Raw genomic sequence first — 20,921 nt, forward strand, 5'->3', positions numbered from 1 at the left:
GGGGGGGGGGGGGGGTAATTACTCTTATGCATACATTTAATTAAAAGATGTTGCTTGTCTGAATCAGTGAAACGGGCAGTGTAATTATCCTGTGACAACAATACATCCTTACCAGAGGCTGTTCAAACAGCCTATTGACACGTAGCACTCATAACTACAACTTCTGTTCACCTTGTTTCCGCCTGTTTTGAACGCAAGCTGCCAATGATACATGTAAAATTGCCCGGGTTGCTTTTATGTCGTTGAGGTAATGTGGGTAATGGGGTGACTGCAAATCTGTGCAGTATAAAATAAATACAAATGTTTATTTTCATTTTTAATTTTAAAAAGAAGTCTCAAGTCTGCCTTGCATTTAAAATACGACTGTAGTTCTCGTTAATGACCAGCAGATGTCGTCACTATTTAAAAAAGAATCGAATAAGTCAATTTAATACTGTCTAATTTTCATCAACCAGTTAAGTTTGTCATAATTTACAGATAGAAACGAACATTACGAAGATAGAGCCGAATTATAGCATTCGGCCAGTTAATGATAAATTATACATAACCACACCCCCACACAGGGGCGCGCACTCGCTCATTATTCCCCACATTCGGGTTCAGAGACGGAGGAATCTTGGGATCCTTCTTTCACGCTTCAACATGTGGAATGCTCAGATTTTTCTGATGGTCCTCGCCTTCTCCATCAAAGGTAAAATATAGATTTTTAATTAGTGGTTAACAACTTCAAAAACAAGAGGGGGTTGTAATAAAGGGGCGTGGTTTGGAATCATTAGCAGCGTCGAACTTGAATTCCGTGACCCGTTTGGGACAGACCGTTTCGTATTCATCCCATTTTCACTCATTTGTTCTAAGTTGTGCAGAGCCGTAAATGACGTTTGCTTTTCATACAACCTGCACCAACTACATTTTTTGTGGAGAATTGAAAGTTTTAAAGAACTTTTAAAACAGATAATACAGACAATAGTTTATTGTAAACAACCCCCCCCCCCCCCACACACACACACACACACACACACAGCTCTATAGACCACTCTGACCCACTCAATGTGTGAGACAAAAAGTAAATAGGACATGCATTTCCATAAATGGTGATACCATTAGTCTCAAAATTAACAGATTGCATTTAGCAATTGAAGCATATATTGCATATACTGCGATTGTGGTGCAATAATAACAAAGAAATCTAACGTGCACTTTTGGGTGAAAAATAAATCAAATGAGTGCATCTCATCTCATCTGTTTCTATTATAAAATATAAAAACCTCAGGAAATGCCATGGACTTATTTATAAAAGACCTGACAATGGTTTCTTTATTAAAACCATGTGTTTGCACACTTCCACTTAAATTACTTTATGACATATATTTCCTGTGGTCACATACATCCCATGTGTTTAAGGTTCACTCCTATAGAAATGTCTAACATAAGCAATAATCAGATTTCCCTTGATTATACCCAGAAATTGAAACCACTTTGGTCCAGTTGTTTACGACGTGCATTTATCTGCAGTTTTGCTACTCTGTGTTTATGATTCAAGCCGAGCTGCAGGCGCGAAGGTACCGCCTACGTCAGAGGCATGTGGTAAAGTCATCAAACCAAAGTGCAGCAAACAACTTTGAAATGTGTCACTTTAAATGGTATTAAACAAAAGACAATTTTGACACAACGCTTCCATAAAAGACTGTTGGAAAATCCTCTTACACATTTTTCACACACTGCAGTGATTGTCTAACACCGACCCTGAGGAGGGAGAGAATGGCTTCCAAGTCTCCAAGGAGCCATTCAAGGAATTCCAGCCGTTACTTCACCCTTTTTTTTTAAGAATGAACAGTTCCAGGCAGAGAGGAGAGGAATGTTGAGATCAGCTCTCTGCCAAGTGTTAGGCTGTGAAAATAAGACAATCATTGATGAATTTCATCTTCACTACGCAATCATCCAGTGGCTGTGTTTACAGCACTTTAGCCTGGCCTGGCCTGGCCTGGCCTGGCCTGGCCTGGCCTGGCCTGGCCTGGCAGCACAAGCTTTCCAAAATGTTTTCAACATTTTATCAACATATCATGAGGAACATACTATTTATCCTGTGGCAGAAATGATAGCGAGTGACAGAAATTGAAGCTGCATTAGTTGCTATTGTCTCTTTCTGTCTTGTGCAGATACAGTTCAGGGGCCAACCGAGGAAAGGCTGTACAATTACCTGTTGCGTAGATACAACTCGATGATCCGGCCCGTCGCCAACGACTCTGAAACCCTCATGGTTCGGCTCGGCCTCAGCCTAATGCAGATCATGGACGTGGTACGTAGCTAAAGCTTCGCCACACAAGTTAAACGTGGCACATCAGGGCCATCAAATTTTACCCAAGTACTGTATTCACATAATTTTGTGACATTTCATGTTTTTTGGGTTTTTGTAGGATGAAAAGAATCAGATTTTAACAACCAATGTTTGGCTGCAAATGGTAAGACTTTCCCACACAGCACATTTGATGAATATGATTTATTACTTATTTTTGTGGTTCCTGACGCTCCAAAAGTTTTCTTCACACCCTCACATATTAAAATAAAAGACTATGTGTATATAATGTGTACATGGAACCCAGGTAGATTTTGTTGCTTTTTTGTGTGTCATCAGTAGAGCAGTAACAGTTGTCTTCGTTATAATTTTAGAAATTATACTTTTAAATAAGTTCATCGCCTGTCCTTTGGGTTTGAGGGATGTTTCTATGAAGATTTTGTAGCTTTTTAAAAAGCTGTTCAATAAACTTTGAAATTTTATTATCACAAAAAGATAAATTGCTATATATATTTTAAAGAGTTGTTGATTTGGGGTTTTTCTCTGGGTTGTTGTTAGTTCTGCTCTGCATTTCTCCTGTTCCTCTGATAGTAATGCACCATATCATGCAGTTTTTAAACATACGCAGGAAAAAATTGGTTTTAAATGAAACGTCTGTGTTTTCCACAGGAATGGACTGATTCTTACCTCACGTGGGATGTGTCAGAATATCCAGGCATAAACTCGCTGAGGCTTCCCAGCCGAAACATCTGGAAGCCAGACATTCTGCTGTATAACAGGTAAACGTTTTAGAACGGATCCCCCCTCCTCCCAGCAGCTAAGGATCATTTATTGTTGCCATTTTGCCACCGGATGCTTGAGTGGCTGCGGCTTTCGTGTTTTATTTTTGTCTGTATTTTCAAGCATCTCATTAAGTTGCAGCTCCAGCCTCTGCGGTCTTCATGTAGCTGCAGTGAATTGTGGGTAACATGGGAGACTGAGGGTAACCCCTGAATAACCTCTTCTCTGGACTCACTGCATCAGTCATTACATCTCATCTGCCACGTACCTGCGGTTGTGATGATTCTGTTTGTGTCTCCTGTTTGTGTTACTTGTATTAATTAGCAGTGGGTCATACTGGGGGTCATACTGGTTTTCCATCATGCCACTGCAGTGAACACTCACGCAGCCTCGTGTCATTCACAGTGCAGATGAAAGGTTTGATGCCACTTATCACACCAATGTTGTGGTCGTCCCGTCTGGCAACTGTACCTACGTACCTCCAGGTAGGAGTGAAGGTCCCACTTACAGGTGTCCAGTATTTACATTTAATATGGGGAGTTTAAAATGTGAGTAATTAGATGATTATACACATCAAAAGTCTAACCAAACAGGACTGTCAAGGTTTGGAAATGAGGAACTCTTCCTGGGTGTGTCTTTTCTCCACTTTGCTCCTGGGCTCCAAAAACAGGCAGACCAGTTTTGATTCTGGAATCTAAATTGCTCCTAAATGTAAATGTATGAGTGCAAGGTGCACTGGTGATGATTGGGCTGGAGCCCAGCCCCCCTGTGACCCTGAGAGCAAAGGTTTCCAACATGCTGGGTGTCCTTGATCCACATGGAGGTGGTTGTGGTTGTGGCTCCTCAGTTATCTCAACAAAGACCCTGCGTGGCTGATCCGTGGTCTCTTTTTGGATTTTTTTCCCCATGTCCCAGGGATCTTAAAGAGCACCTGCCACATAGATGTGCGCTGGTTCCCCTTCGATGTTCAGAAATGTGACCTGAAATTTGGCTCCTGGACGCACGGAATCTGGACTCTGGACCTGCAGATGTTGGAGGCGGACATCTCCAGCTACATCCCCAACGGAGAGTGGGACCTGCTAGGTAAGAGGGACCAGTGGATCGGAGGCTCTCAAAGGTTCCTAAATGGACTGTTTTTCCGTCAGAGGTCAAAGGGCGAGTGAACCAGCGCAAGTACGACTGCTGCGAGGAAACGTATCCTGATGTCACGTTCACAGTGGTGATGCAGAGGCGGACCCTCTACTATGGTATCAACCTGCTCCTCCCATGTGTCCTGATCTCCACTCTGGCTCTGCTGGTCTTTGTTTTGCCAGCTGACTCTGGGGAGAAGATCTCGCTGGGTTAGAAATACACACACACACACACACACACACACACACACACACACACTAGTACAGAAACTCACAGGAGGGAGCAACAATAGAAAACAAAACAACTACAAAATGTGGAATGTGGAATAAAGAAGAGAAAGAAACCTCCAATATTGGTCCTGTAACCATTATGCAAACACAATACAAGCTATTGAATATCAGCAATTGCTTCAAACACAGAAGGTGTAACAGGAAAAGATGATTAAAGAGCAGAGCTGGTGGTTTGGTGAGGCAGAGTTTAATCTATCATTTAAACACTGTTCTTCCTGGTGATGTGGCTGCACTAACGATGAACATCAGGAATTATAGTCGCTCGTGCTTGCATGCACAATGGGTGAGAGGAATTTCAGTATATTATCTTTCCATCCATTTTCTTCCTGGGTAATCAGGTTTTTTTATGAATGAATCAACTTTGTGGCTACGTTATCTGATTACTAACACTGAGTGACTGGATCAAGTGTCCCTGGAACAAGAAAACTAGTTTTCCTCTGTTATCACTGATATTTTGGGCATAAATTACACAAAATTGGTGTGTCTGTGTGTGCATGCATGTGTGTGATGGGGAATTGGAGATCCTGATTTATGCATTTTATGTCTTCCACAAACCATTAGAGATCAGAGTTGCATTCCCTCATTAACGTGAGTGTGGAATTAAATTTCATTCCTTAGAGACACACAGGAAAAAAAGCAGAAATAAGTACTACAAATGTGGCATAAAACACCTCTTTTGCTCTCAACAGGAATACACTTCCACCACTGCAGGGCCTGTTTTCTCTGCATATGCTGGTCTGATCTGGAAAATGCACATCTCACACTGTTCCCACATGTATGATGACATTTGGGACTAAGATGTTCTGCAAAAGCCAGTAACAAATAACAACAACAACAACAACAACAACAACAATAAAATCCATTCTGACAGTGTTAGATGAAAGAGGACTAGGGCTGGATGAGGGTAAAGTCATCAGCATGACAGAGGAAAACCACCATTTCCAATAATGCTCCATGCAAAATTCTCTCTCATGTTAATTGTTCCTGACATGGGAAAGGCTGTTTTTAGCGTATGATCCCCACCGGAGGAATTTCTAAAACCAGCTGGGAAAGCCTAACAATGACAGAATTTTTCATTTCTGTCCACTTGTGGCTGTAGTGCCTCACTGTAGGCCAGTGTATAAATGTGTGTGATGTGTTTATTTATCGTTGATCTTAAGCACCAACTGAGCCTCCTCTCTCTCTCTCTCTCTCTCTCTCTCTCTCTCTCTCTCTCTCTCTCTCTCTCTCTCTCTCTCTCTCTCTGACTCTTTGTCTCGTTCGCCCTCAGGCATTACTGTCCTGCTCTCCATGACTGTCTTCATGCTGATGGTTGCAGAAATAATGCCCGCCACATCAGAGTCTGTGCCTTTAATAGGTATGCTGAGGTGAAGTTAGCAGCAGGCGATCTTATCACTGGATCCCTGTAAACAGATTTAAGTTGTCGTGCAATCAGTTTTTGCTGTTTCAAGCTCTGTATTACGCAATTGAAGTTTAATTTAAGTTTGTAAAACCTGCATCCCAGAAAGTGTGTGTCTCACTTCTGATATAAGATCTAATCATTTTCTTTAATGTGTGACTACTGTCTCTTCTTTAGCTCAGTACTTTGCTGCAATCATGGTCATTGTTGGTCTGTCAGTGATCGCTACAGTTGTGGTCTTACAACACCATCATCACGATCCTTGTGGAGAGAAGATGCCCAAGTGGGTGAGTTCATGTAATGTTACACCAGAATTACGCTCTTCTACCCTTTTAACCCCACACATTCAGCATTAGCTGCACACAGAGCTGAAACCTATTAACAATGTGTGCAGATCTTAGCCAATCTTTGTTTAATTTTGCTCACAGATGGAATTGGAATGTTATGAAATTGGGATGGATTTGGGGACTTGAAGAGATTTTCATTAGTTCTTGTCACCAAACATATTTTTTCTCCCTGAAACTAATTTTTTTTCAAATGTCTGCTTCAAAGACCCGCGTGTTCCTGCTCGACTGCTGTGCCTCGTTTTTGTGTATGAAGCGACCGGGGGAGGAGCAGGTACCCTTAACCGGTCCCTCCAAGGTTCAACATAGAAGCCTGGTTTATGAGCTCAATGAGGATACCCCAGGCCCCCAGCCCACCAATGTTTACCCCAGCATCAGTGGCCTGAAGAGCAGCCAGACCACCGGAGTCCCTGGTGGACGAGCGGGCGAAGATGAGACGCTCCTTGCCAAAGGTCCTGGCTCATCAGCAGGCAACATAGAGCGAGAGCTGGCCAAACTCTTGGATGAGGTGCACTCCATTGCCAAACATTTCCGGAAACAAGACGTGAATATGGCCATGTCTAACGATTGGAAATTTGCTGCACTGGTCATTGACAGGCTTTGTCTGGTGGCTTTTTCTGTCATCACGATCCTCTGCACCATCGGCATCCTCATGTCAGCACCCAGATTTGTTGGGGCATTTTCCAAAAACTTCAATTAAGCCATTAATTGAAGTTTGGAAGACAGCCTTCATTATATTGATGTAACCTGTGTGTTGATTTTGTTACGATACATTTATTCAAAGTACTAATCCGTGAAATTAAGTTTAATTAACAATGAGTATCCAAAAAAGGTGTGTGATAGTATAAATACACTTATATATATTCTCTATTGTTAAGCATGGTCATAAGCAAGCATTTAAAAGTGAATATAGTCTTGTTCATTATCAATCTATCAATATTAAAAAGCTCATATGAAGAGCAGTTTGTTTTGCATCATTACATATTTTCATTAGTTACTCAAGTTAATTTCCTATATATCCTATATAGCTTGTTAAGAATTAGTCTAAAACAGTGCATTATAACTGTAAAGTATACAGTATAACTGAAATTTCATTTGAGGGCAAATGTTGATATGGACTAACATCCGATACACGACGGTGCATGATTTCTCTTGTCTGCTTTCACACACTTTTGAATTTGGGTCTCATCCCAGCCTACACTCACCAACCACCAGTTCAATGGTTTGTTAACACAAATAGCTAATTAGCCAGTCACATGGCTGCCACTGCATTTAGGCATGTAGATGTTGTCATGGCAACTAGCTGCTTTAAACGGAGCACCAATATGGGGAAGGAAGGGGATTTAAGTGACTTTGGCTGTTTGTGCCAGTCGGGCTGGTCTGAGTATTTCAGAAACGGCTGATCTACTGGGAAGTTCCACACAAAAATCTCAAAAGCTTTACACAGAATGGCCCAAAAAAGAGAAAATATCCAGTTGCATGGACAAGAATGTCTTGTTGATGTGAGACGTCAGAGAATAGGGAGACTGGTTCAAGATGATCGAAAGGCAACAGTACCTCAAATAAACACTTGTTACATCCAAGGAATGCAGGATAGCGTCTCTGAATACACAACACCTGAAACATTGAAGAAGTTGGGCTACACTTCTTGACATGAAAGGGAGGCTACAAGTGGACAGTAGAAGATTGGAAAAACATTGACATTGACATCTGACGAGACTCAATTTCAGAACTTGACGTTAACAACATGGAATCTTGTCTTGTGTCAAAGGTTCTGGCTGCTGATACTGGTGGTGCAATGGATGGGGGGATACTTGGTACACTTTGGGCCCCTTAGTACCATTGCTGCAATATTTTAACATGGCTTTCAACCAGAATATTGCTGCTGAGTGTCTGTCCTTTTATGGCCACAGTGGACCCTTCTTCTGAAGCACTGTTCCCACAAAGTTGGGAGCATACATTTTTATTTAAAATACCTCTTTAATATAGAACAATTAAGTGTTTTTTTCCACTCTAAATAAGGAGTTTAGCCCAACCTCTGAAAAACAACCCTACACTATAATCACCAAAATTTACACTTGGTAGAAGCATAAAGTCAGACAATTACTGTTCTCCTGGCAACCAGCAAACATGGATTTGCCCATTGGCTTGCCAGAAAGAGAAGCATGATTGATCACTCCATAGAACACATCTCCACCGCTTTAGAGCCAACTGGCGGTGTGATTTAAACCCCTGCATCTGCTTTGTATTGCACTTGGTGATATAAAACTTGCTCGGCCCTGGAATCCATTTCCATGAAGCTCTCTGTTCACTGTGCTTGAGTGAGCCTGAAGGTTTAAAGTTGGAGGTTTAAACAATGTAAGATATTATCTACAAATGGGCAGTTACAATTGCCCCTTGCATACACAGATGTTCATTTCCTGGAAGTCTTTCCTCCTGATTTGCTTTTAAGCTCCTGGTGTTCCACTGCAGGATAATCCTTCAAACTTCACGTTGATCTTCACTTTGACCTCCATCTCAAACGACTTTGTGTCTCTATCTTGTGTTTAGCGTGATTTTAAAAGAACATTACATGAGCAATTGAATTTGACCCGTCCCTTGTGTTGGTGAATTCAGTTTTGTTATATGTGGTCTGGTTCTTTCATTCTTCCTCATTCTACAACTGCACAGTCCATATTGTAGTCTGTCGACCAGATCTTTGCTTCTGTTTACACACTGTTACTGTTTTATACCCATGCCTCTATAGGTTCCAAAAAGGTTTCTAGAACTAGGAAATGTATGTAAAGAGTCAATAGTATAGAGTAAGACCATCATCACTCTAATAAAGAGAAGATGCTGAAATTTGGGAGAATAATGTAATATTTCCACAATTATTACTGAGTTCTTTCTTATTAACCCTACTTTTATAATTTAGCACAAGTCACTCATAGCTAGTACACAATAATTATGGATAATTGCAAATGTATTGTGTTGATATTAGTTGGGGGTTAGAGCTGAAACAACATGGAAATGTGTTTGATTTTAAGATTTTACAGCATTTTTGAACGTCTCTGTTTTTACTACTGTGGCTCACAAAAAACGTTCGTTTTTATTAATTGTTAATAAAAAATTACTAATTGTCCCTAAGATGCAAGTGTCCCTCTTTATTCACACCAGGTGTCGCTCAAGTGCCGCAAGGACTGATGTACCGGAACCTTTATTTTGTAGCACACGTTGTGTCCGGACACATTAATAAGTCGCCACGCAGGCACGATGGGTGTCTCTTTGTTATTTTTCCGGCTGGAAATAGTCACTGTCTAACACGACAGCAGCAGCTTTACTTCTATGAGATAAGATGTCGGACGCTTTGTTGAAGTGGTGTGTTGACCAGTTACACTACAAGTTTGGCTTGGAAGCTTGTGAAGACATCGTCCAGTAAGAAATATTATTATGCGTTTCTTAAAATCTTGACTGCTACGGGAGCTAACAGGCTGCCTTTCGACAAGATTACTGTAATAATGCAATCGACATGACAGAGGCCTATTTAATTGTATTTGCTGTGAAAAACTATCGGTAGAATAACACCTTGGCGGTTGACAGTGTACTGTGATATTTACATTACGTAAATAACACCTGTCAGTTATGTCCCGCAAATTAAAGCAGTAAAAGCTTAAACAAATGAAAAGGAATGAGATAATTGGGAGGAAAAACAGCTGACAGCATCATATATTCTCCAGTCCTTTCATTTTTTTGTTAATACTGTTTTCACCTTGCTGTCCTTTGGCATTTTTCTGCCATTATGTCTCATTAAACAATAATTCTATGTTTATTATCTACTCCTTAGATACATTCTGTCCATTGAAAGCACTGAAGAGATTGAGGAGTACGTTGGAGACCTGCTGCAGGGCACAGATGGGGAGAAAGGGCACTTTATCGATGAGCTTCTCCTCAGATGGGGAAAATGTCGTAAACAGGCCACAGATAACAATCTTTTCCTTTTAACGGAATCGGTCCCAGCAGCAGGTGAATAAACAAACCAAAGCAGGATTTCTGTGTTGGATTACATTTTGATTGCACTGTAGGTAAGATGAGGAAAAAGTAATTTTTTTTCAGGACAATTCATGTACAGTCATCAGGAACAGTTTGATTGCCCAGATTATTGACCTGACTTACACACAGTACAATTTAAGGTTTGGATATTTGCATACACTCGATACAAGCTGCTTTATGTGGGTTTATTCTCGTTTTAATTGTTTTCCTGATCAGTATGTTATGTTAGTGTCTTCACCATCATCCTCATATCTGTTGTTGCTGTTTGTCACAGCATCATTAATGTGAGTTTTTGATAATATATAGTTGTAGTTACTAATAGTGCATTTTGTATTTATTGATAAAGATTGATTGACGACCTACCTCATTTGTATATGTTATACTTTTATATATTATTTTTATTTTCAGTGTTTTGAAAATCAAGGCAAACTTTACTGGATTTTAAAGGTTTTCGAGTACTGGTTCTGTTTTTAGGGACTTCACAGGTTATCTTTGCCATTCTTTTGAAATTTATTTTAACCTTTGTGACTATTTGATCTTAGGGCTGCTTGATGGAACCCTCAGTAGTTTAAGACTTTAGTTTTTCACCTCACAGATGATTAACTTTAACATAACACTGACTAAAAATATTGCAATTGCAACATTAATTATATTTGCAATTAGTATTATTTCCAGATTCATTTGCTGTTTTTCTTTTTTTAAAGATTCAGCAGACGTAACCAAAGATACCCAGAAGAAGCCCAAGCGCAAGGGTCGGAACAGACAGGAAGTAGTGACTCCCAGTAAGATAGAAGCTGAGCTGGAAGTTGTCAAAACACCTGTTGATGAAAGGAGGGTAAGCGCATCATAACGGAAGCATTCTATTCTTTTAGTTTCCATTCACGGAGGTAATTTTTGCAGCTTTAGTACAGTGATAATGATACGTGAAGCCTGTCAATAGATTTAATTAAATTCTCGCTTTTCTCTTTTCAATGTTTTTTTTTCCAGATCCAAGAAAGCAGTAGCACTTCTTCAACAAAAAAGAAAAATAAGTTTATTAGCCTCTATAATAAAGAGGGGCAGGACAGGTTATCTGTCTTGCTTCCAGGTCGACATATCTGTGAGTGCCTTGCTCAAAAGCACAAACTTATCAACAACTGCATCAGCTGTGGTCGAATTGTGTGTGAACAGGAGGGTTCGGGACCGTGCCACTTCTGTGGGAGCCTGGTAGGGAAGGTTTTTTTCTTTAGGTCTGATTAAGTGAGATATTATTAGCGTTATTTTTGGCTTTAATATACTGGACTTGATGTAGTTTTGCGAGTATTTAAAAAGACTCTGAATGTCTTCACGGTCTGTTTCATCTTTTATTTTGAGCGAGCAAAAGAAAACCCTCTTGACCCATTTCTAAGAAGGAAAAAAACTAAGTAGTAAAGGACCAGAATATAGGAAAACAGTTTATCCAGAGGCAAAAGAGAAGAATCTAAGCCTCCAGACACTCAGTGATTTTTCTGTTTTAGGTGTGCACTAAAGATGAGCAAGAGATTCTGCAGAGAGACTCCAACAAAAGTCAGAAACTGCGAAAAAAGCTAATGGGGGGTAAGTAAACTTGACTGGAAAATGAAATTAAATAAACATGTATGCAGTTTATGTTTGGAATGTTTTTGATAGATTTTGGAGAGAGAGAATTTCTTCCTCATCAAGAAGCCGTGATGAAAGCTGGTTTGGAGAAGGCTGTGCAGCACAAAGAGAAACTGCTGGAATATGACAGAAACAGGTATCGTAGCCAGTGGTGGGCTGTTTCCTGCAGTGTAACACAGTAACTGGACATGGGAATAACTGTTTATTTATGGTCCATTTTAACTCCAGTGTGAGGAGAACGCAGGTTCTTGACGATGAGTCTGACTACTTTGCCACCGATTCCAATCAGTGGTTATCGCCCAATGAGCGAGAGAAGCTGCGGAAAAAAGAGGAGGAGCTAAGAGAGCTCCGGCACGCCTCTCGCAAGGACAGGAAGATCACGCTGGACTTTGCGGGTAGACAAGTGATAGATGAAGGGAACAACCTGGACGAGTACTACAAAAAGTGAGATAATGTCACTGTTGTCACGCTGTTCACTCCTGTTATGTGAGGTCTGATGACCAAATGTCTCTTGCAGAATGGATGAAACGCTGAAGGCTATGAACAACGGATCCACGTCAAAATTGCCAAAACCCTCTGATGGACAGATGAGTGGGACACTGAGGGGTAGAGAGCTGGTGAACCCCAGCATCATGCAGTCTGCACCAGAGGTAAATCGGAATACTGATGCGTGTTACTGGGTTTGTGTTGTAGGTTCTCGGTCACCGTGTTGAGCTCTTTCCTGTACCTTCTAGTGGGTGGATGTCAGTGGCAGAGAAAACTCCAGGAGGAACGAGAGGGGGAAGAGTTCAGCAGAGGACAAAGGGAGAGAAGAACGCGCCAGTTTGCGGCTCCAAGACAGAGAGCTGCAGGAGATGTCCGATGGTGGCTGGTGCCTCAGCATGCACCAGCCGTGGGCATCGCTGCTGGTCAAAGGCATCAAGAGGTGAGTAGCCTGGCAAAAAAAATTGGAAATTAAACCACCACAATTTCAGCTCATAGATTTATTCACTTGCGTGTCTCTGCAGGGTGGAGGGGAGAACGTGGTACACGTCCCACCGGGGTCGACTCTGGATTGCTGCTGCAGCCAAGAAAGCCACCCCTCAGGAGATCGCAGAAGTGGAGGCGATATATCGTCACATCTACAGAAAAGGTAAATGTGCTGTTCACGGGGAGTTGCCAATAAAGCTAGAGCTACTCAGACCTTAGCTGTTTTACAAGCAGGACATGTCAGCGGGTTGTGCTAGCTCCTCTGCTCTGGCATTTATCCTGACTTCAGAGGGCCACAATTATGGTGTTCTAATCTCAAAGTGATTTATAGTTCTGTGTGTTCTTTGACCTTCAGCTATTCAAACTTTTTTTCAGAGCTCAGATTTCCGAATGACTACCCCACCGGCTGTCTGCTGGGATGTGTGAATGTGACTGACTGCCTTTCCCAGGAGCAGTTCAGACAGCAGGTCAGTGACACCATATACACCACACACACACACACACACACACACACACACACACACACACACACACACACACACACTAAATAATGGCAAAGAAAGCGTCGCACTGCTCTCTTCAGTAGCTTTTGTCAGCAAACCCAAAATGACAGTGGAGGGTTTTAACCTTTGAGCTGAGAGTCATAGTTTAGCTAGTTCATTTGCAGCTACATTAATATTTTTCCAGAGTTTGGTGACGTCGCGGCAGAAAAGTAGCAGAAACTAGGATTTCTGTGGACTAAACTAAAGTTGCCTGTCAAGTGTGTAGTCAGTTGCAATATATTCCTTCTGTGTGTCATGTTTGTGTGTCCAATTGTCTTGGCTAATAACACTAGAGGCAGTGAAGCACCTTTAACACACATCCACAGAAACCCTCTGCCTCGATTCAACACAGTATAGGAAATAAGCACAAAAATGTATTACATTTAATTAATTATTTAAAACATGGCCAGTTTTAAATGGTTTCCAGAATTGGGTCTGCATCTTTTCTCTTGAAACGTTCCCTGGATGTTTTAGTTGTAAGTCTGTTGCACCACCACCTCCCACCACCAGAGGTCAGTGTGTGCCTCTATCGCCAGCAACCCCCGCTTGTCTTTCCAGTCTTTCCCACTGGTGACAGTATGCACCACAGAATTACCCTCTGAACCACACAGCACTTACCACACCAGTTACCTTCCATATGGACTCCACACTGAAATCACCATTGTGTTTGTATAGCAAACTTTCATTCAAAATATATCCTGCAGTAATGAATTACACAATCCTCTCCAATTCATCGAGTGAAATCAAAAGAATGTTTAGTTTGTTACCTTGACTCTGGCTCAGGTGTAAATCTGTATAAATGGTCAGGCAATAATGTCACTAAACTATTTACATGTACCTGTACACATATGGTGTAATACTTTAGTTTTACCACTTATAAACATGAATGTACAGCTCACTCTGCATTCAATCCTGTTCTGTATGCCCAGAGTCACCTTGAAAGTAGAATGTTAGTGGAGCAACTTAATAATTACATTGCAGCCTCCACCTTGGCTCTTTTGGCTTTTATAGCCACAGTACAGTCCAGGTGCTAATGATCTGGTAGAATCTTAATGTAGACTTGAAAAGTAAAACATACAAAATGAAAAACTTTGCACATCCTCAGGCCCATAAAAACCCTCATTCAGTGCTGGACACGTGGATTTATGTTTGTAGATGACCGAAATGAATCACATTTGGAAAACACTTCCTCGCATTCCAGTTATTTTTTTATAATATAGTCTTGGAAAAACACACATATTTCTTTATAGGAACACTGTACTTATGTTTCCACATGTAGCATTTCTTGTGTTTGAGCGTTCAGATTTAAAAGAACATCTTGGAAATGTGTGTTGCCACATAGTTTTCATTCTTACTGCTGGGATGTGTAAATCTAAGAGCTTTCCCCTTTTGTACTCTGTCCTCATTTTCTCCACCACCACTCATTCCACTCAGGGCTGTAAAGTCATGTTTGCAGGCAGTGTGACTGCCCTTTCATCCTGTGAAAGTGTGTGTGTGCGTGTGTGCGTGTGTCCACTTGCCCAGAACAGCCATAAATAACACCCCCACCCCACACAAGGCCCCTTCAGAAAAAATAAAGGCAGATGTAGAAAATAGAGAAGCAACCAGCCAAGAACAAAAGGTCTAATGATTGCGCTGAGCAGTTGGTTAATGCTTATTTTAGTCACCAGAAAGCAGGAAAAAGAGCAGACGCTCTTGTTTAGCTGTTCGCTCTTGTTTAGTGCTTTGGCCCTGTTTCTCTTCATGCCAGTGTAAAAGCACATCTTGTTTGAATGAACAGAGGGGAGCGAGTGTGCTGAATGCAGCCTTTTGGTAGTTGTGGTTTGATGAAAGAGGGAAGGGCTAAATTAGTCATTAGTCATTATGTTCCTAATCTTTTTGGAATATTTTTTTTAATAAAATGTGACGCTAAGTCATGGGAGTGTTCGAAAATACAGGAAATATCACAAATGTAAATATTTGGATAAATTACATCGGGTGTAATATCGTAGGACAACCGCTTGGGGCGCCACTGCCCAAAGAAACACCAAAGACCTGATACCCTGCTGACAGGCAGTGAGGAACTGCCACCCCAGGCAGAGCAGGATTTCCATCTGCTTGACTTGGACCAATTCTTCCCCTCATTAGAAATTGACCAGCGTATTGATCCATTCCCCCCATAATCTTCCTCTCCTCCCATCTCCCCAGCCCCTTTTACCACTGATAATTGGCCAACCATTATGATCTGTGCTATGCCTCTCCACCATTGCCTCTCCCCCACCCCTCGAGTGCTCACTCAGCAATGGGTTGAGATACACGCCTGACCTTCCTGCTGCAGAGGAACAGCGGGGGGGGGGGGGCTTTGGAGATAAAGGTGCGCTTCAGATTGGAAACGAGACTGTTTCTGTGGTCGAGACGGACTGAGATAATTAAAAAGGATGGGCAGAGCGCTCCAGTCAGAGCAGGCGTGTTTATAAGCAGTGGGTCTGCTGCAGATGGTTCCCTTCACACATACAAATGACACTCAGTGGTATTTGAAAGACTGCACGTAAAATAGAGCCAAACGTCATTGCTTTATTTGGAGTGCAGCGTTTATCTGCACACGCACGGGCGTATCCTCAGTCCGGTTCCCTGTGTGGGCGAAGGCACACCACGCCCCCCCCCGCCGAGCTCCAGCCGCGCCATCAGCCGACACCCGCGGTGAAAAAATTGATCGGATCAATCCACGCTCATAATACGCCTCTAATTTATTATTCCTGCCAGAGACCAAATCCACAGCGCCGCGCTTTTATTTCCTGCCGAAGCCAGAGAGGGAAAAGTGTGTGATTTGTCCATAACGCGCTGTAATCAGAGGATGTCGTGAGGATGAAATGTTGGCGCAGCAGCCTGAAACTTTTCAGCCTTCGCAGATGTTTCTGGACTGCAGAGTTTCGCAGGAGCATGTTTTATTCACCTCGGCTCTGTTGAAAGCGGACGTAACGGGTCCCCCGACGCCCCAGTACATCAAATAGATGCATGTTTAAGAGATTGCTTTCTCAGTGGTTTATCGCTGCGAGAGCTTCAGACTCTGGTTTCACATTTCTTTGACTATTAAGCGGTGGACACTCGCAGGATAAATTCACACCATTTCAGGGTGTTACGTGGTTTCAGCTGTTGTTTTTACTGGCTCTACTGTTAGCAGTATCAAATAAAACCTGCAATAATACAGATCTAGCATGTGTTTTAGTAGCATAATGCTCTGGATTTGTAGCCTGTGGGGGACAGAAGGTTATTTTATGATACCCTGATAGGGGCAACATTATAATCTACTTCTTATTTATTTGTTTCATTTGTTTTTACTCCCATTTTGTCTGAAATATGTCCTAATTATTTAGAATTTTGACATGAACCATATTATCTGTTTAATATTTCAGAGCAGTCACTTTAAATTTACATAGATCCTATTTGAGTATATTTTTTACTCTAGTTTGAAATTGGAATATTCCAAGAGTGGACTGTAGAGGAACACCAATAGAATTAGATTTTTTTTATGCAATTATTTGCGTTTAATATATGAATTGTACTGGTATGGAATATTGTGTCTGATGTGTGTTGTATGCTTTGTTTAAGTCACAGTGTAGTGTGATATATGTGTTCCACGGCCCATGTTGCATTCCCTGGAGAACCATTTCTCTCTTCATTATTAGTCAGCACTGGTCTCCTCCTACCGTTTTGTCTTGGAGTCGTTTTACATGCAGCCCGTATCTACTTGAACATCCAGTTCATAGATTTGCTGGAATCTCCCGTGCAGCTCTCGGCTTCTTTATGAAAGATAACTAACTGCATGATACACAGCTCACAGGCTGCAGCTCTTCAGATGCGTGCACAACGGCATGTGTGGCACAAATGGAACGTCGGCTCATATGATGTAGCCTAGCCGCGAGCAGAGTCACTTATCTTTGTGAAAGAAGTGTGGCTTTCTGTGGAATTCCATTTGTGCAAGCGTTGCCTCTGACCTCCAGAGTGGAGGAGCTCCTGTGCTTGTTAGGCCTGCTGGAGCTCGGTCTGGTGCCTGCGTTTCCTTGTGTGGTAATGTGATATTTATATGCTGAAAGCCTTCCTGCCAGCATGCCCCCCACACATGCACACTCACATTTTCTCACAAACACAGGATATATTGGAAGCATTCCAAAGGAAGGTAAGCCAGGGAAGCTATTTTTCCTTCCCGTGTTTTCTGTAGAGTTGTATCAATCTTGGCGCCCTCCATCATTCCATGTTTTCTCCATATTTTCTCCCTAACATGTTTTCCTGGTCTTGGTGGTGAAGTCTTCACTGAAAATTTGGATCACAGATGTATACCCTCATCAGCTTCAATGCATTTTCTCTCCCCTCCCCCCCCCAAAAAAAGCGTGTCGCATCCTCGCACACTCGGGTTCCTCCCTTTTCCTCGCTGGGCAGTTTGCCACGGCGGGGAGGTCAGACGTCATGTGATTCTGCAGTGGTGTGTAGAGCACATTCAGCCTGGGGTCCCCAGGCACCGGATGACAACCAACCAAACAGGTTTTCAACAGCATGAAAAATACATAGACCCATCTGCCAGACTTGAAATGGCCTCCTACACTGTTTAGAATTTCCTTTCGTGTCCTTAGACCACTTCACTGAACGTCACACGGTTGCTGTAGTTACTGGATCTGACGGCTTAGCCTCCTTCTTTTAATCCCCAGTCCTCCTCTGTTTTCCTGCTCATTTAATGCTAGTTATTCCTCCTACTGTATGTTGATGAGAGGAGCCTGCAGTGACAGGCAGCCTGGCAGGCTCTCTGTGATCATCTGAAAGGCTGGAGTCTTGATGGAAATAAGTCAGAATCCCAGTGAACTCTCCGGACTGCGCAAACCGACTAGAAGCTTTACAAGTAGAAATATGTTCCGCTGCACAGTTAAATCAGAAGGTTATATTTATTTAAGGCTGTTGCATTGTTGTCTGTCCTGTTGCCCTAATCACGATATCATTATCACCACAGTTGAGACCGTTACACCACAAACAACACAGCCTGTGATTTACTGTCAGTGTTTATAGAATATGTCTTGATAGCTCTACCAGTTTTATACAGGTTGAGATGTGGTCCTCTAGGTCAGTGAACACACTTGTTTTGAGCATGAGCACCTTATTTCATCAGTTATTATTTAATCACTCCTCTATTCCATCCACAGGTAAATGTGCTGACAAGCACAGTGGATGGCATGAAAATGAACAGGCCCCGACTTAAAAGGCCTGTAATTTAGTGTTTAAAGTACAGTGCATTTAGCCCATCCTCCTCCTGAATGGGTATGCTTGCCGTTCCAGCTGCTTTCATCCCTCTTCGTGTAAGTAGGGCAGCGTGGAGCCCTTCTTCTTGTTTTCAGAACCAGCCGTGCTCTGTTTGAAATGGTGGCATGACATGTGTTTCCAGATAGAGAGGACGCGTCTGTAGATATTTATGCCGACGTCGTTCAGGCTTTGACTCTTGCAAGTGATCTCCTCGACAAAGCTCTAATGAAGCTTAGCCTCAGTATGTTTGACATTTCGCTCCCATCTCAACATCTGTTGTTTGTTTTTGATGCCCCCAAATGGCTCCTCGCGAGGCCGGCGTCTGTGCCAGCTTTCTGGAACGAGGAAGTGCGTGTTGTGGCGCTGCGTCGAGCCAGTCTTGTTACTCTGGTATCAGGAATTCAGAGAGCTTCAGTTCACTGGTTTTAATTTTCGCCCGCTCGCAGCATGAACTGGCATTTTTTCACTCATTACATCAGGTGCTTCTGCCAGACGCTCGGGCATGCCTCCGCAGCTGATGCAGGTCACACGTACCTCCCTTTGGGTGCATTTCAGAGGGCATCTTGATCCATTTAGGCTCCGGTCCAGCAGCAGTATAACCACAACTATCTCTCATGCAGACAGAGCAGGAGACTTTCGGCCACTGCGGGGTCAGAGATTACTAACGTGATTGTTCTCCGCTGGGCGACGCGTCTACTCAAAACTTCCTGCTGGCACATCTGAGGGGAGGAAAGTTTGGAGAACGGAGGGAAGTTGTGCTTTCAGTAGTGTCATTAATCTTTTTTCTGGGTACAAGAGAAGCATGTAGCTGAAGCAGCTGGGTGGTCCAGTCACGCTTAAAAGCAGCTGTATTGATCACTGCTGTGCAGTTTTGGCCTTGATCCATTAAAAACAAGAACATTGCAATTAGCATTGTCAGGGGCCTGGTTTGTTCTGTACGTGTAACCCACAGTCAGAGGATAAAATGTAAAAAAAAATGTGGCATTTAAAGCTTTGCCAACATACCAGCTTATTATTTAAAGACTGGCAACATCGTTATAATACTCGCACTTGGATAAACAAGACTGACGTTTAATCCAGACGATCTACACTCGCCAGGTTTTTGGTCCTGGTGCTCAAGCTAGCTTCGTCTGTTAGCAACTTCCTTCATGTCACAACAGAGGGATTTGCACCTCTGCGCCGCTGTCGATTTAAATGGCAGGAAGAGCGTGATCGTTTTCAGCGAGGCTCTAATGATGTGTGCTGCAGGGAGCAGGGAATTCACAGTCTCTTCATATACACCAGGTGCCCTGTGATCAGGAAGAATTAGCATCAAACGTTACGGGCTTTTTCTACCTCGTGTCTCGCTGAAACGTCTCCTACTTAAACAGCTGGAGGGAAGTGAGTTGAAACTACTCACAGCCTTTAAAGCAGAAAAACTCTGTTTAGAATTGCTCATTTAAAAAAGTATTTAACTATTTAAAGTCTGTTTTCACCAGCTTTAAGTTTTGAAGTTGAAGGTCAGATTATAAATTGTTCTAAGCATCAGCTGTGGAGAATGACCTCCTTTCCCATAAGCTCTCAGAAACAACAAGCTGAAGAATGTACTGAATAAATGAACGCCATATTCATGTGTTACAGACTGCACTTTGTCCTCCTCGTCAGCCTTTCGACGCTTATTGGTAAATCAGCCAGAGCTACTTAGATGTAATATGTAGTTTGAGTCAACACACACGTCTCCAAACACTATGCAAATGTTTATGTCATTTAAGGGTGCAATGTTCCCCTTTCTCCTCAAACACTGCGCAGCTAAAGGCTGCTGATGTTTCTGTTTATTTAAAACACCAGCTCTTTATTGCAGCCAACTGTAACCTCAGCTGTGCCATCTGAGGACACATCCTAATGAAATACACTTGGAAATCCCCCGAAATAAATCCACCCTCCTGACCTCAAACGGTCCTGACGAGATATTTAGTGATCAAAAGAAAGTTGGAGAATAGAATCTTCCTTTCGGGAACATCTTTTTTTGGTTATGTAGACACTACATCTTCTGGCAGCCACGGTCCCGGTTACTAAAGCGCCGTCTCTGGGGAGTGGTGGGCAAACAGACTTGTTTTGTCTCCTTGATGACCTTTATTATGCGTAGCTAAAAACAGATTCAAGGGCATATCAAAGCAGGAACAGTTCCCAGTAACCTCAAAGGGTTCCAACTGTTTTAATGTGAATTTAGAGGACTTATTCAACACCTTCCACACAGGGGTACGATAATCCTTCCTATGGTGT

General features: G+C 42.3%; 2 protein-coding genes across 2 annotated transcripts in view; both read left to right on the forward strand.

The window, feature by feature from the left end:
* The first annotated feature begins 573 nt into the window (after positions 1-573).
* On the forward strand, positions 574-9,363 carry LOC446017 (neuronal acetylcholine receptor subunit alpha-7). The gene is made up of 10 exons (XM_003969796.3): positions 574-691; positions 2,157-2,296; positions 2,415-2,459; positions 2,963-3,072; positions 3,479-3,558; positions 3,989-4,156; positions 4,219-4,413; positions 5,765-5,851; positions 6,071-6,180; positions 6,446-9,363. The coding sequence occupies exons 1-10, from the start codon at positions 643-645 to the stop codon at positions 6,935-6,937; spliced, it is 1,476 nt and encodes a 491-aa protein (XP_003969845.1). The 5' UTR covers positions 574-642; the 3' UTR covers positions 6,938-9,363.
* Positions 9,364-9,461: 98 nt separating this feature from the next.
* The window catches only part of trip4 (thyroid hormone receptor interactor 4), a 43,966-nt gene continuing 32,506 nt past the window's right edge, over positions 9,462-20,921 (forward strand). Inside the window, exons 1-11 of the mRNA XM_029846197.1 lie at positions 9,462-9,651; positions 10,061-10,239; positions 10,971-11,101; positions 11,254-11,472; positions 11,763-11,841; positions 11,914-12,019; positions 12,112-12,327; positions 12,401-12,533; positions 12,618-12,808; positions 12,891-13,015; positions 13,228-13,319. Coding sequence (XP_029702057.1) covers positions 9,572-9,651; positions 10,061-10,239; positions 10,971-11,101; positions 11,254-11,472; positions 11,763-11,841; positions 11,914-12,019; positions 12,112-12,327; positions 12,401-12,533; positions 12,618-12,808; positions 12,891-13,015; positions 13,228-13,319 — 1,551 coding nt within the window. The 5' untranslated portion in view covers positions 9,462-9,571. The remainder of the gene's footprint in view (positions 9,652-10,060; positions 10,240-10,970; positions 11,102-11,253; positions 11,473-11,762; positions 11,842-11,913; positions 12,020-12,111; positions 12,328-12,400; positions 12,534-12,617; positions 12,809-12,890; positions 13,016-13,227; positions 13,320-20,921) is intronic.

The sequence above is a fragment of the Takifugu rubripes genome, chromosome 13 (genome assembly GCF_901000725.2).
Source record: "Takifugu rubripes chromosome 13, fTakRub1.2, whole genome shotgun sequence".
Classification (NCBI taxonomy): domain Eukaryota; kingdom Metazoa; phylum Chordata; class Actinopteri; order Tetraodontiformes; family Tetraodontidae; genus Takifugu; species Takifugu rubripes.